This window comes from Sus scrofa, chromosome 5 (assembly GCF_000003025.6).
Source record: "Sus scrofa isolate TJ Tabasco breed Duroc chromosome 5, Sscrofa11.1, whole genome shotgun sequence".
Classification (NCBI taxonomy): Eukaryota; Metazoa; Chordata; class Mammalia; order Artiodactyla; family Suidae; genus Sus; species Sus scrofa.
In genome coordinates, this window is record NC_010447.5 from 94489707 (window position 1) to 94504719 (window position 15013).

A 15013-nucleotide genomic window follows, 5' to 3' on the forward strand; every position below is an offset into this window, starting at 1 on the left:
TGCGGAAGCCGAGGTTCCGCCGTGTGCGCTCCCGCGAGCGTCCCTTCAGCGTTCTGATGACCGTGAAAAAGCAAATATCCGTTTTTGGTGTGTGTACTGGTAGCCGGTAATATTTATGAAAATTAAATGCTATCGAGTGACAAGTAATGAATCATTTCAGGTGGAGATTTAACATCATTTTTACGAAACCAATTTGCCAGTTCCCTTTAATGTGCACTGTAGATGCTTAGAAATATCCGGAGGCATCACAAGGCGAAATGAAAACTAATTTTCTAGGGTAGATATTAGAAAACGCTACAATTCTAACACATGGGGCCGAAAAAAAAAATTTACCGTTTGGATTATGCCTCATTGCGCGGCATAATACGGTCAAAAGTGGGTCTGGTGTTTTTTCCAGAGTGAGTGCAAAGTTTAGCTTTAGAGCCAAATCACACGAATACCAGCAATCAGATTTCAATCTTAATTTTTCCATAGGACTCTCATTTTCCTTAAGTCAACACGAGCTCCAACTAGAGTCCAAATGGCTTAAATACTTGTCGTCAATCAGCTGCAGAGCTAAAAACAGCTTTGGCTTATTACTCAAAAGAATATTGGAGGGTAAGTAATAAGACAAGGACTGGAAAAAAATGTATTAAATATTTTACAATAGTAGCCTTTCTGTCTCCCTGAAACTCGTAGTCCTTCGTAGGGAATTTTGATTTCTGCCTTCGTTTACGTGCTTGACCAATGCCCAGGTCTCGTTTCTGTAACTGTTTAATCGCCCAGCATTTTCCTGATTGACCCCTTGGAAAATGAAAGGATTATATCTCACTTGAAGGTATCTACGTATAAGAATTCCCAAAGAATAAAATATCCCTCAAAAATTTCGCTATTTTTTGGTTGCTGGATTCCGAGGGGAGGGAGAGAAGACGAGATGTGCCGGTTTTTAATTAAACTGCCCTCTGCTTTCTCTTCTCTGGGAGAAAGAAGGAAAGAGTAAGGGGTGGGGGAGGAAAACTGAAGTGAGACCCTGCGACCCGAACCTCTTAGCGTTTCATAGCCAAACACCGGTGACTTTTTGTTTCCCCACAACCATCTTAAAAAGCAGCTCGTTTCATGGGTCTCACAACTGTCATTTCCAAAACTGCCACAGAATCTTTTAGATCCAACATTCTGTCATTTCTGAGAAAAGATCAGCTTCCAAAACATTCCACTTGCAGTTTGAAACGAGCAGCACAGCTGACCGTTTCTCCGGAAATACTCTTTATTTCCAGGGCTTTAACTTCATCCGTGCCCGATGAAAAGCTTCTAGCAGAAACAGGGGAGTCAAACACAGGGGAGCCCCAGGACCAATTCGCAGTGGCGGTCTGGACTCCTACTCTAATGGGTAGCAGCCAGCAGCTTTGCCTGAGCCTCCTAAGTCTGAAGAGCCAGCCAGGAGTGGCTACCAGCCCCGGTCCTTAAACTGGTGTTACAGGATTACATAAACTGGAAGAATTTTTCTCTGATGTTTAGTGTTCTGGCATGCACTAAAGATGAAAGATGCAGTGTGAGTTACCTTGGCCAACACAAAAACACTGAATTTTCAGGCCTAGCCCCGGTTGTGCAGGCAAATTTTTCATAAGTCTTCTCATTACAGGGAGCCAAAATCCCCATGAGTTATGGTTGTAGCTGTCCCTGAAAAGCTAGAATGAATTTTACAACCGAAAAGAAGTGAAGAGAATAAGGAAAGGGGCGGGGGCATGCCAAGAAAGAAAAAAGGAAAGGAAAAGAAAAGAGAGTTGGAAAAAAAATAAAAAGGAGAGGGAAATTAGGGTTCCAGGCATTCTGAAGACTACCAAAATGCATAGGTCTATTTACAATAATAATAATAATAATAATAAATCCCCTTCTGGGTTTGACGTGTTTTTCTTGTTTCTAATGAAGCATAGTTGTTCCAAAATCACTTCAAGAGGTAAAAGCCTTTGCTCAGCCTTTGCCCTCTGTAAAACATGGATTCTCACAATGACTCTAATCATGATGTTAAGATAATCATGCAATAATGGTGTGTGGTAACAATATTGGAAAATAGCCCAGTGCAGTGCAAGTGCATAGGTGGAGAGTGAGTTGATCTGGAGGCAAAGCTCCCTTAAAGGTATTTCTTAGGGGTGTCTCTCCTAGTGACCTATGTGCTTAAGGTGGGTGCATTGTTACGCTAGAGTTAGAAGGTAGGACAAAGCAGAAGTTTTGACACTGGATTTTTCTACGTATCATTGCTAATATTTCCAAGGGTCAAGTTTTTTTTTATCTAGTTCATTTACTTCTAATGAATATTTCTTTTTATTGTTTTCACTTATTTACAGTTATAGGTTAACAACTTTTCTAAATTTTAATTCATTTCCTAGATTTTTATACTAAAGCATTGTATTCAAAAAATTCATACCAACTTAGTCTGTTTTACTTAAGTGGGAATCCATATGCTTCCATCTTTAGTTTCCAATTAAAAGTACACTGAGATTTAAAAATATTTTGATCTACTGTCATCTGTGATCTCTGTGGCACCTTCTAAATTACCTACTAAGAATATTTTTATTTCTTCTAGGTTCTAGTTCTTTTAGTAAAGATACTAAGATGAAGAAAGACCTCAGTAACTATTGATTGAAATGTCTCATTCTGGGAATCAGAGTACTTCATTTTGCTTTCAACAAATTCTCAAAATTTACAAGCGTTCTGGAACCTTTCTGCCGCAGGAAGAAGCTATTCCCCCTTTAATGAAGGATGAAGACTGAATAGAATATAGCTACAAGATGAAGAAGTAGTCCGATTTATTTCCAGGTATTCTTAAATATCGCAATCTGAATGGTTTTTTTCCCAAATCAGTGGATAGCGGTAAGTACATAGTTAAATAATTGTATTTATTACCTTAAAATAGTGATAGCGTATTTACTTATTAAAAATTTTAGTTTTGTTTCCAAGTCATATACAGAAATGAGTTTAGAAAATAATGTACTTGTGAAATACTTAATACTTCTTAATTGTGAAATTCTGAACTAATTTATCTTCCATATTCGATCAGAACATTGAAGTATAAAATATACTATTTCATTTTTACTAGCCTTTTCTGGTTAGTATGCGACAGTTGAGTAAAAGAAATACTATGTAGTATTCACTAAGGTAAACTAGCCTACAGTTAGATGTGAGGTCATTTATGATGAGCCAATAATGGGTTAGGTAACAATGAGGAAAATTCTGGAAGTTTGAGTTTGTGGGCTTACTAGCAACCACTTTCAACATTTCTGCAAAGCTAGAGAAGGTATCTTCTAATTTAAATTTCGTTAAGAAATGTCTATTGTGTAGTATACTGTCAACAGGAGGTCGGTTTTAAAGGAATACTACTGATAGCCTGAAAGACTGTGGAAAAGAAATTCTTTTTTTCCCCTTCCACACTGATAGTTCTTATATTGGCATTCCTGCAATTCTTGTATTAAAAATCACTGGATTAGCATCAAGAGAGTTGAAAAAATGGCAGAAGTTGGGAATGACTGCTATTTCTTTTTTAATTCCACATGCATAAAGGTAAATATTGTACAACCTACGGTATCTCACGTGATTAAGCTTTATGGCAGTAATTTGCATTCTTGAATCAAAATTGACTATTTTCCCACAAAATGTTTTTCATGTTTAAAATCCGAAGTAAAACGTTATCATGTATTTTCGATCTGTTGAATTTCTGTGAGGAAATATGGGAAAATTTGAAATTATCTGACACTACGCTTTATATGCCAGTTACATGCCTATTGACTTTTAAATCCTCAGTGCGGCACTTCTGCCTGTGTTATAGCTCCTTGAAACATTAAGTTCCTGATATTGAAACATTATTGAAACATTATATGATACATCATGCTGTTTTGATTAATGTAATCCCAGTCATATAAATTTGAGTAAATTAAGGTCACTGTCCAACTCAGTTGGATCGAATTCATCCCCTATTTGAAATCTATAAACAAACGCTACTGAATTTTCCCCCTGTTAAAATGTAAGTCACAGCACATATTTAATTTCATGGAAAAAGGAAGAGAAGTAACACAAATTCGCCAAGCATGAAGGATTAACGTTTATACGTTAAAATGGGAAAAAGCTTAATCTAAGTTTTTATGATTAATGGGTCTCAATGGAACAAAATGTCGAAAGTCAATGTTTGGAGCTTCCTGTTCAGGTCAGAATGAGCTCAGAGAAAGATAGGCTGTGTCTGCTTTAAAGCGTTTCTTCTCCGCTAGGACAACGGACCGGCTCAGAAGTCAACCTCTTTGACTCTAAGAATTAGATTCCACTTCTGTTACCTGTTATTTGGAGGTTAAACCCTGGAGTGATAAATAATAATAGAATTTGTTACACGTGGGCAGAAGTTTTGCCTATTACATAACTGTATCCTTAAACACTTAGTTCTTGAGAAATAATTAAATTAAAAATGAAAATAGTAATAGTATTCACAATATCTCATCTCCTGTAATTGTTTTTTGTTTGGTTTGGTTTTGGGGTTGTTTTTTTTTTTTTTTTTGTCTCTTTAGGGTCTCACCCTCAGCACATGGACATTCCCAGGCTAGGGGCTGAATCACAGCTACAGCTGCCAGCCTACACCACAGCCACAGCCACACAGGATCTGAGTCATAATTTTTATAACAATCTGTGAGGAAAGCATTTGATTCCCTTTTTACGCATGAGGACACTGAGGCACAGAAAGGTGAGTTACAGATTGATTTTGCGATTATGGGGAAAATGGAGCCAAGAGTGAAAATGCCATTTTCTCTGTTTCCTGCCCACTATCCTGGTCTCACAGATCCATTTTAAAAGGGAGAGAGAGAGTGACAACAGGGAGTTAGAGGGTAGAAAAAGATGACCATGAAATATGTGGCAAAGAGGGATGAACCTAATAGGATATTTTTATTCTATGTCATCCACCCTCTGCCCAAAAGACAATGGCCTAGAGTTTTTCCAACTGTGGATTTATGTGAAAAAGATATAAAATTTAAAAATAACCACTAATTAAAAGAATTCACATCTGCTTTTGTTGGAATATAAAGATGTTTATATGTATATAGGCAAAATTGTTTCTCTTTGAAGACCAAGGGTATAAGTATATTAAATATATATTTAATGTAGTATAACACAAAGTGCTAATTACTTAAGATTCCATAATAATACGACGTTTAAGCTCCATTCACTTTTCCTATTTAAACACAGTATCTCCATAGACTAAGAAAACAGTGCTCTAATAAAGGGTATGATGAATAAACATCATCTCCCCAAGTAGAATATCGGTGATGATTCTTTAAAAAAAAAAATTCTGGCTTTCTTCAGAAAGAGAAATTAGATCCTTCTGTCATTGGATTGTGCTTGAGTGTTACTGATTATATTTATCTTAGTGAATTATACAGATTAACTGGTAATAACAAGGAGCATTTATCAGTAACTTGTGGCGTGTCCTACTACTTAATCATTGGATTATCTTAGTTCCTCACTAAATTTAGATTAATTTTCTAAAATTTAGACATTATGGTCTTGTATTTGTAGTATGTTTTTTTTAAATTTTAATTTGACCTCATTGAATTGATTAGCAATCTGTTGTTATACAGTAATATCCATATGCTGAGTTTTCTACATTGTTTACTTTTTTCTTTTAGGGTTCCCAGTGCCGATTCCGACACTGTGAAGAGGCCCTTGGCAGTGACACTGTGTGCTCATTATGGAGAGAAGGAAAATGTTTAGATCCACTTTGCAGATTTAGACACATGGAAATGCAGGTAGAATGACTTGGCAGCATCATGTTTTAAACGCATCTCCCTTCAATAATATGGAACTAGACTCTGATCACACGGTAGAAAAGAAATGATGTTTTTGTTCCATTACTTAATTTTAGACATTTTGCTCTTTGCTCCACTTAAATACTTAGAAACATGGGTGGGTATGTTTTAAGACTATCCACTGAATCTTTTTAAATAGCAGAGCTTAGAACAACTCAAAACCAAGAAACACATATGACCCTAAATTAGCAATTGCAGTAGTTTTTGTCACATTGTGTTGTGTGGGACACATTGTATTTATTGTGAATATGAAAACTTATCACTGCATTTCCCCTACCTCCTCTGTCTAGCAAAACTGCAGTATTTCATGCTTCTGGGAAACTCAGCCTCTTGGTTGTGTGAAGATCAGTTGTATCTTTTATCACAGCAAACCTCGAAATATCAATGGATTATTTTTGCCACCAAGTAGCAGTAAGTATATTTCTTGAATAACATATACATACCATATTATAATCTGGTTTTGGAATAGCAGCAGAGTGGCACATTAAGTAAAGTGTGACAAGGTGAGTCATGCGGTTTATTAGCCAATGGATGACATGGGATAGTTTTATCAAAAACCATGAGATAAAGGCTAAGAATGAGCCATCAGGTAGCTAACAAAATGAACACAGATCAAGTGAAGCCTCCCCTGACTGTGTGTCTAAAGTGGATTTTATTTCATCTGAAACATGAGATGACCACTGACCTCACTAGGTAGAGGAAAACGCTCATCAAATCATAAGACAACTGGAGCCAAGCTGAAGAGGTTTAGGCTTGACTGACCCTTGCTCCCTGTGAAAGTGCAGAGACCTGTCTCACAGGCGGGGAGATGCTCTAGTTTGCACACTTCTGCTGCCAGAAGTGGAGCCATGTATGTGGTTCTTCCTAAGACTTCCGTTGTGGAGAAAATGCAATCCCATCGTTGCAAAAGAAGCGGCATACTTCAGTTCAACTAAATGATAATGAGGTTCTAACATGTAGTTACCCTTAAACTAGGTTCTGGGAAGGGGATACCGAAAACACCACGTCCTATAACAGTAAATACCGAGAACCCTGCTTCGGAGGTCAGGAGCGTCGGGTTTCCCAGTCCTGCAGGTGCTCCACTCTCCTGCTGTGGCCACCATACTTCTCGTGATGGAATTATTCTTGAGATGAGTTTGGAGGATCTCAGTCCTTTAGATTTGAAAACTTTGCTTCAGATACGCCTTGGGAAATGGATGACCCCAACTTTTCCTTCTTTTCTTCTGGAAAACTCTGGCCTCATAGCCTTCGTCATACATATTTGATGTATGGTCAGAGTTTCTTTTCCTCACGGTGAACAGCACAGGGTGGGGGTCATAACTAGTTTTCTTAGCAACGCTTTGCATGATGCCTGGAGCACAGATGCGCAATGAACTTGGATGTATGGGTAGGGGATGGGTAGGTGATGCTACTAACAGTAGTACTGGGATGAAAGTTATTATGCCTACGAAGTGGTTACCTTGGTCCCATTGTTTTACGTCGAGTGATTTTATTTCAGGAGGAACGTTGTACTAAATTATTTATACTTAGTGTAATAGTTTGCTTTCTAAATGGTCTTTGGGTAACACTGCCGTCTTTCAGACTAGCTCTTTCAGGGCTAAAGGAAAATGGAAACTGCATCTCTGGCAAAGGAAACGTAAAAATCAATGTGTAAATTATTGGGATGATAAGAGAGACCTTGGACTAAGTCCTAGGAACAAATTTTTATCTTCATTTACTGCATATAGAATCTAGGAGTCAAAGATAAATTCTGACTTTTCTGGAAGTTTCAATTTCTTTAATCTGTGTCAGAGACGGTCTTAACTCTGGAGTACGCTTTCTCCTCTCTCAAGGGTCAAAACTAGATCCAGGCACTGGGACCAAGTCTTTCCCCCTTGCCATTCTACCTCCATCAGGAGAAGGAATAAGCAGGATCATAGGCTGCTAATACTCTGCTGCCTCAAAACTCCTTTCCTGGCATTCCTGTTGTGGCTTAAGAACCTGACATCGTGTTCTTCAGGATCTGGCATTTCCACAAGCTGTGGCATAGGCCACAGATATTGCTCAGATCTGCTGTGGCTGTGGCAGTTGCAGCCCCAGTTCAAATCCCACCGAGGAGCTTCCATATGCCGCAGTCGGGGCCATAAAAAGAAAGAAACAAACAAAATTCCTTTCCTCTATCTGCAGCAGACAAGTCTGCTTACCTGTTTTGAATCCAACAGGACTCATTTCATTTTGCTCTTTATTCCTATTCATGTCAGTTTCTTTAGAAGAAAATATATCCCTGTGTGTTTCTGTTTTTCTCTCACACCTCTGCTGTACTCACCACACTTCTGACACCAGACCAGTGTTTTATTGTTGTTGTTGTTGTTTTTCCTACACCAGGCAAGTCTCTGAGACATCAGCTGGGTGTTCTATCATTGAGTTCAATTCTGACGCTCACTGGGCTTAGCTCTGATCCCGTAGATTAAGGGCTCTGTCCGCAAAGACTGCCTTCCGCTTTAGACAGCAACTGCAAGGCAGAAGGTGCTCAGGTTACCCACAGCTTCTGTCCGACTTGGCTGCAATTTGGAGATTCCCATGATCTCTCTCCTTGGATTAAATAATTTGCGAGAACAGCGCAAAGTATTCAGGGAAATGCTTCCTTATGTTTACCCGTTCATTTTCATAAAGGATGCCACACAGGACACAGAGGGACAGCCAGATGAAGAGACACACAAGGGGAGGTCTGGTGAGGGCTGGAAGAAGGCGGTCAGGAGCTTCTTCTCTCAACAGCCTATGGGGAGCTCCTTTATCCCTTCTAGGTCTTAGCTCCTTTTACTGAGGTGTACCCTGAACATGCGAATTACAGAAGCCTCCCCACTTCCTCTCTGCACATTCCCACCCTTCTTGGTCTTGCTCTACTTTTTTTTTTTTTTTCTTTTTGCCGTTTCCCTTATCATTTTCTCACATAAAATTTACTTCTTCACTACACCTACTGTTTGTTGGTTGAGTCCTCTTCATAGAGTGAAATTTCTGGAAGAGCAGGAATGTTGTCTTTACTTAAAAATCCTAAGTACCAAACCTAGGAACATGGTACTAACTTTCACACGGTGGCCAGTTCTGCCCCAGGAAGTCCTGAGAAGTATTTATTCATGTTAAGTAGGTAACTGTTTTTCCCTCTGCCCAGACACATTTCTGTGCCATAGGAGAGAGGATTCAAGCTTTAGACTGTAGGAAAATACTAAGCTCAGTGGAATCATCATCTAGTCATTCTAAATATATTGCAATACCTCAGGAGGTATAATTCGATCTTTTGTAGACCAAATATTTCCAGGAATATCTATTCACAAAAATTAAGTTATACAGTTATGCCTTTATTAAAATCTACCCTTATATTTCAGTTAGTGCACGTGATTGATAAATTCAGGGTGGGATTGTGGCAATTTTTTAACTGCAAAATAAAACTACTGATTCATACATAGCATTGTACAATTCATGTGTAAGTTGGTATTTCTGGTTAAAATAAGATAGTATTTATGCATTTAAATGCATAAACTGTGAAAATTTCTAGGCCCTCTGCTCAAGGAATTGAGACCCATCACATGGGCCATATTAAATAGGTGAATTGGAGCCTTGGCAATGCTAAGTTACCAGCAGTGTTCTTCCAGAGTGAGGTGTTTGCCTAAAGCAATTTTCCATTAGTCTATTTGCTACTGTCTGCTATCTTTAAACACCAAGTCTAATTATCAGGAGTCCTGAATTTTTTTTGTCGGAGAGTATAAAACTGCCAGTTAGTCTTTCTGCAATTTAAACTTTAATCTGCTAATGCATTAAAAAGGTTTTGGACTGTTTCGGAAAAGATTTCATTTAAATGTTGCTAAACCAGACATTTTCAAAAGAGGCCTAGCCCCTCTAGTTATCGTCTCTAAGTTTAAAAGAAAATAGCTGTTAAACAGAATGATAGTGCTAAGAAAACAACTCGATAAATGCTATAAATTATAGGAATTTGCTAGGTATTTTCTTTACTAGCATTAATGGGTACGTACTTGTTTTTTCTCCCATGATTTAAATTAGAGGTTAGTGTACCCAGACACACTGTCCCTCTTAAGAAACTCCCTAAATTTGGGGAGTTTCCATTGTGGTTCATCAGGTTAAGACCCCAGCTAGTATCCATGAGGATGCGGGTTCTATCCCTGGCCTCGCTCAGTAGGTTAAATGATCTGGTGTGGCTGCAAGCAGTGGTGAGGCTTGGATCTGTGATGTAGGCTGGAAGCTTCAGCTCCGATTTGACTTCTAGCCTGGAACTTCCATAGGGGCCACATTGAAGTGACTGTTCCTCTCCTTGCCTGTCGCCATGTTGTTCTGTAATAAACACTTGAATGGATACTTCTACTTATTCTAAGTCAGTGTCTGGGAGGTGCCTTGGACAGCAGACTGGCCATCTTCAACAGATCTTGGGTCAGCTCTCTTTAGAAGGTCTTAGCCTAAATGAATATATGTACGTGAACTTTTATTATAAGTCTTGAAAAAAACATTGTCTAATACATGTTTTTTAAATAACTTAACACTTTGACAGACTAGCTGTGGGGGGGGGTGGATAAGACACAGAGTAAGGCAATTATGAATAGTTATAAAAGAAAAAAACCTTTCAATTCAGTTCTTCCCTTTTTGGAGGAGGGGGAGGGGGATTGAATAAACACCACCCACTAGGACAGGTAGTGTTTGGCTAGGAGATTCCTCATTCTCACTGGATACTGTCTACTCTCATCTATGATCTAAAGTGCTTCTAAAAGTGCAAAAATATCAGGGAAGGTACACAAATATTAGTTCCCAGGGCTAACATTTGTTAATCACATTTGAGATGTCCACACATTTGCATTTTAGGACTATAGAAACTAAATATTTATGATTTTTTTTTTTTTTTTTGCCATTTTTAGGGCTGCTTCCCACAACATATGGAGGTTCCCAGGCTAGGGGTCGAATCGGAGCTATAGCCACTGGCCTATGCCAGAGCCACAGCAATGCAGGATCCAAGCTGCGTCTGCGACCTACACCACAGCTCACGGCAACACTGGATCTTTAACCCACTGAGCAAGGCCAGGGATCGAACCCGTAACCTCATGGTTCCTAGTTGGATTCGTTAACCACTGCACCATGATGGGAACTCCCAATGTTTATGACTTTTTAAAAAAATGAAGTGCATTTATGAGAAATGGAACCTGGCCCTTGGCTGTATTGCTGAAAATTTGTCAGTTCTCACCTGCTGATCTGAGCCCACTCCAGCACACCACTGATTTTAAGAGGAAAATTTCAACTCAATCTGATTTCAGGAGGAGAAAAACGATTGGTTCACATATCTGAAGAGATTAAGGACAGAGCTGACCTCAGACCTGATGGGCTCTAGGCTCGCCTTTGTTTCCTCTTGGAGCTGGGCTGGTTGGTTTTTTTCCGTATGATGTAGTTGCCCCAGAAGCTTCCTAAATTCTGGAGGCATAATAATCAGTGGAGAACTCTGGGCCAGACTTCGTTAAAATCTCAACTCATGGAGTTCCCGTTGTGGCTCAGTGGTTAACAAATCCGACTAGGAACCATGAGGCTGCAGGTTCCATCCCCGGTCTCGCTCAGTGGGTTAAGGACCTGGCATTGCCATGAGTTGTGGTGTAGATTTCAGATGCGGCTCAGATCCAGCATTGCTGTGGTTGTGGTGTAGGCTGGTGGCAACAATTCTGATTAGACCCCTAGCCTGGGAACCTCCATATGCCACGGGTGTGGCCCTAAAAAAAAAAAAAGACAAAAACAAAACAAAACCAACCAAACAAACGAACAAACATTTCAACTTGCCACATAATTACCACCATAATTTTGGGTAACTTAATATCTCTGTGGCCCTATTTCTTCATCTGTATAATATAAGTAGTAGTAGTACCTATGTTGTGGGATTATTTTGACATTTAATGAATTAATACCTAAGAGTTTAGAAGAACACCTGGCAAAGAAGAAGCACTTGATACCATCATCCTCCTCATCCTCCTCATCGCGATAACCTCAGGAGAAGTACAGTTTTTTCCAGCTAAAGCTTAATATTGAACATCATCTAATAATATGGGAAATAGGCTCATCCCTAACATCTGTTCAGACCAGAGGAATAGCTAATCTTGGTACCTAAGAGGTCATGGTCAATCAAGTTAAATGGACTGAAGATGAGAAAAAGGTATTCCCCAAAGCAAAGCTGATGGCCTTACCTAAAACAAGGAGAGGGATGGCTATAGGGGAAGCAAAAATAGTAAATGTTTACTACATAATAGAAAAATGCATATTTTTCCAAGACAGATTAAATATATCTTCCTTCTCATCTCAGATCCTTTAAGAAATATAAAGTTGTATAAAGTAATAATTATAAAAATGTGTTTTTGTGTTTGTAACACATGCAATATATTACAAGTAGTATAGGGAATACAGACACAAAAATACTCAATAAAATTCTAGAAAACTAAATGCAGCAATTTAAAGAAAAAATGATTATAGTTCATGACCAAGTGGTATTTATCCCAGAAATGCAACATTGGTTTAACTTCAAAAACTCAATTATGGAGTTCCCATTGTGGCTCAGAGGAAACCTGGCTATTATCCATGAGAATTCATGTTTGATCCCTGGTCTTTCTCAGCGCGTTAAGGATCCAGCGTTGCCAAGAGCTGTGGTGTCGGTCACAGATGCAGCTCGTCTCTGGCATTGCTGTGACTGTGGTGTAGGTCTGCAGCTGCAGCTCTGATTCAACCCTAGCCTGGGAACTTCCATGTGCTGGACCTGTGGCCCTTAAAAAAGAAAAAATCAATTACTGCAGTACACATAGTCCTCATAATATATGAATAAAAGGCATTTGACAAAACTTAGCACCCTTTCATGATAATGAAAACACTCAACAAACTAAAAATAGATGGTAACTTCTTCAACCTGATAAAGGACATATATGAAAAATCCACAGCTAATATCATACTTAGTGGTATGACTGAAAGCTTTTCCCCTGAATCAGAAAAAAGACAAAAGATTTTTTTTCTTGCCACTTATATTCAAGCCAGGGGAATTGGGCAATAAAGCTAAGTAAAAGGCCTTCAGATTGGAAAGAAGGAAGTAAAATTATCTTTATTTGTAAATGATCTTTTATTTAGAACCTTCTAAAAATTTGTTTTAAACTATTAGAACTAATAAGTTCAGCCAGGTTGTAGAGTATGAGATTAATATACTATAATTGATTGTGTTTCCATATACTAGCAATGAGCAAATTGAGGATGAAATAAAAAAACTATTCCATTTACAAGAGCATAGAAATATTTAGGGATTACTTTAACAAATGAATTGCAAAACTTAAAACTGCAAAATATTGTTGAAAAAATTAAAGAAAATTGAAAAGTATAAAGATAGACCATGTTCATAGATTGGCTGTATTGTTAATATGGCCTACTCTCCAAATTGATCTATAGGTTCAATGCCACCCTTATCAAAATCCCAACTGACTTTTTCATAGAAGTTGACAGGCTAATTCTAAATTGAACAGTTGACCTCTGAACAATGGTGGGGGTTAGGGGAGCTGACCCTCCAAGCAGTCTTAAATCCGAGTGTAACTTATAGTTGGCCCTCTGAATCCATGATTCCTCTATATCCGCAATTCCACATCCTCAGATTCAGTCAACCTTAGATTGTGTAGTATTGTAGTATTTACTATTTTTAAAAAAATCCATGTATAAGTGGACCCTCGAGTTCAAGCCCGTGTTGTAAAGAGAAATTCAAGGGACCCAGGATGGTAAAAACAAACTTGAAAATGAAAATCAGAGTTGTAGAACTCACACTGATTTCAATTTCTAGAAATTTCTATAAAGCTGTGAGCAAGACCATCTGGTACTGGCATAAAAATTGATATATAGATCAATGAGATAAGGTCAAGAGCCCAGAAATAAACCTTTCCACAAATCAATTTATGGACAATCGATTTTGACAAAGCTTCATAGACCATTCAATGGGGGATGGAATAGTAGTTTCAAGAAATGGTGCAGGAGTTCCCATTGTGGCTCAGCTGTAGCAAATCTGACTAGTAACCATGAGGGTGCAGGTTCGATCCATAACCTCATTCCATGGGTTAAAGATCTGGCATTGCCGTGAGCTGTGGTGTAGGTCGCAGATGCGGCTTGGATCCCATGTTGCTGTGGCTGTGGTGTAGGCCAGCAGCTGTAGCTCCAATTCTTCCCCTCACCTGCTAGCCTGGGACCCTCCATATGCCCATATGCCACTATTGCGACCTTAAAAAAAAGGAAAAAAAAATGGTGCAAAGACAACTGGAGAGCCACACTAAAAAATTGACTTGTATTTCTTCTTTATATCCTACACAAAAATTAAAATAGTTCAAAGAACTAAATATAAGAGCTAAAATTACAAAGCTTTTACAAGAAACTGCAGGTAACACAGTCTTCTTATGACACCAGAAGAACAAGCAATCAATGAAAAAATGAATTTCATCAAAATTAGAAATTTTGTGTTTCAGAAATAACATGAAGAGAGTGAAGACAACCCGCAGATGAGGGAAAATATTTTCGAATTTTATATATGATAAGGGGTAGTGCATGATTCCATTCGTGTGAAATATCCATAAGCAGCAAAATTGTAGAAACAAAGCATAGGGCTGCTTTTGTGTAGGGCCAGGGACGTTGGGTGGACATGAAGAGTAACTGCTCATGGGTATGGGTTTCTTTTTTGGGGTGATCCTAATACCCTAAAATTGATCATGGTGATGGTTGCACATTTCTGTGGGGATACTATAAAACATTGCATTATACATTTCAGTGGGTGAATTGTATAGTGTATGAATTGTATCACTCTTAAAAAATGTGACTTAACATTTACTGTTTTGAATGTTCAGTGAAGCTGTTCTTTGCAGCTAATGACACGTCTTGGGAACATATATTGAGAATAGCTAAAGAGATCTGCTTAAAGCCGTTTTTCCTTCAGTTTTTTTTTTTTTACTCATGCTCTCTTTTCATTGATAGCCAAGACTTTTTCTCAAGAGTGACATATTCTTTAACAGTCCAGAAATGGAAAAAACAAAATTTTCAACAACAACTACCAACATATTCTACCATGCATTTGCATTCAGAATATTCCGCCATGGACTTAGCACTTTTTCTAAGACCACGTGTACTTGTTTGCTGTTACTGCTATTACCCCTAATCAAGTGGCTTCACCA

General features: G+C 38.4%; 1 protein-coding gene across 5 annotated transcripts in view; it reads left to right on the forward strand.

Moving 5' to 3' along the window:
* The window catches only part of C5H12orf50 (chromosome 5 C12orf50 homolog), a 30466-nt gene continuing 15460 nt past the window's right edge, over positions 8–15013 (forward strand). For 3 of the 5 annotated variants that reach the window (XM_005655737.2, XM_005655736.2, XM_005655739.2), the window contains exons 1-5: positions 42–160; positions 475–597; positions 2561–2847; positions 5640–5759; positions 6110–6230. In XM_005655737.2, coding sequence (XP_005655794.1) covers positions 2818–2847; positions 5640–5759; positions 6110–6230 — 271 coding nt within the window. In that variant the 5' untranslated portion in view covers positions 42–160; positions 475–597; positions 2561–2817. Of the gene's footprint in view, positions 161–474; positions 598–2560; positions 2848–5639; positions 5760–6109; positions 6231–15013 lie in introns of all 5 variants that reach the window. The other 2 variants (XM_021092780.1, XM_021092781.1) reach the window with 2 other exon arrangements.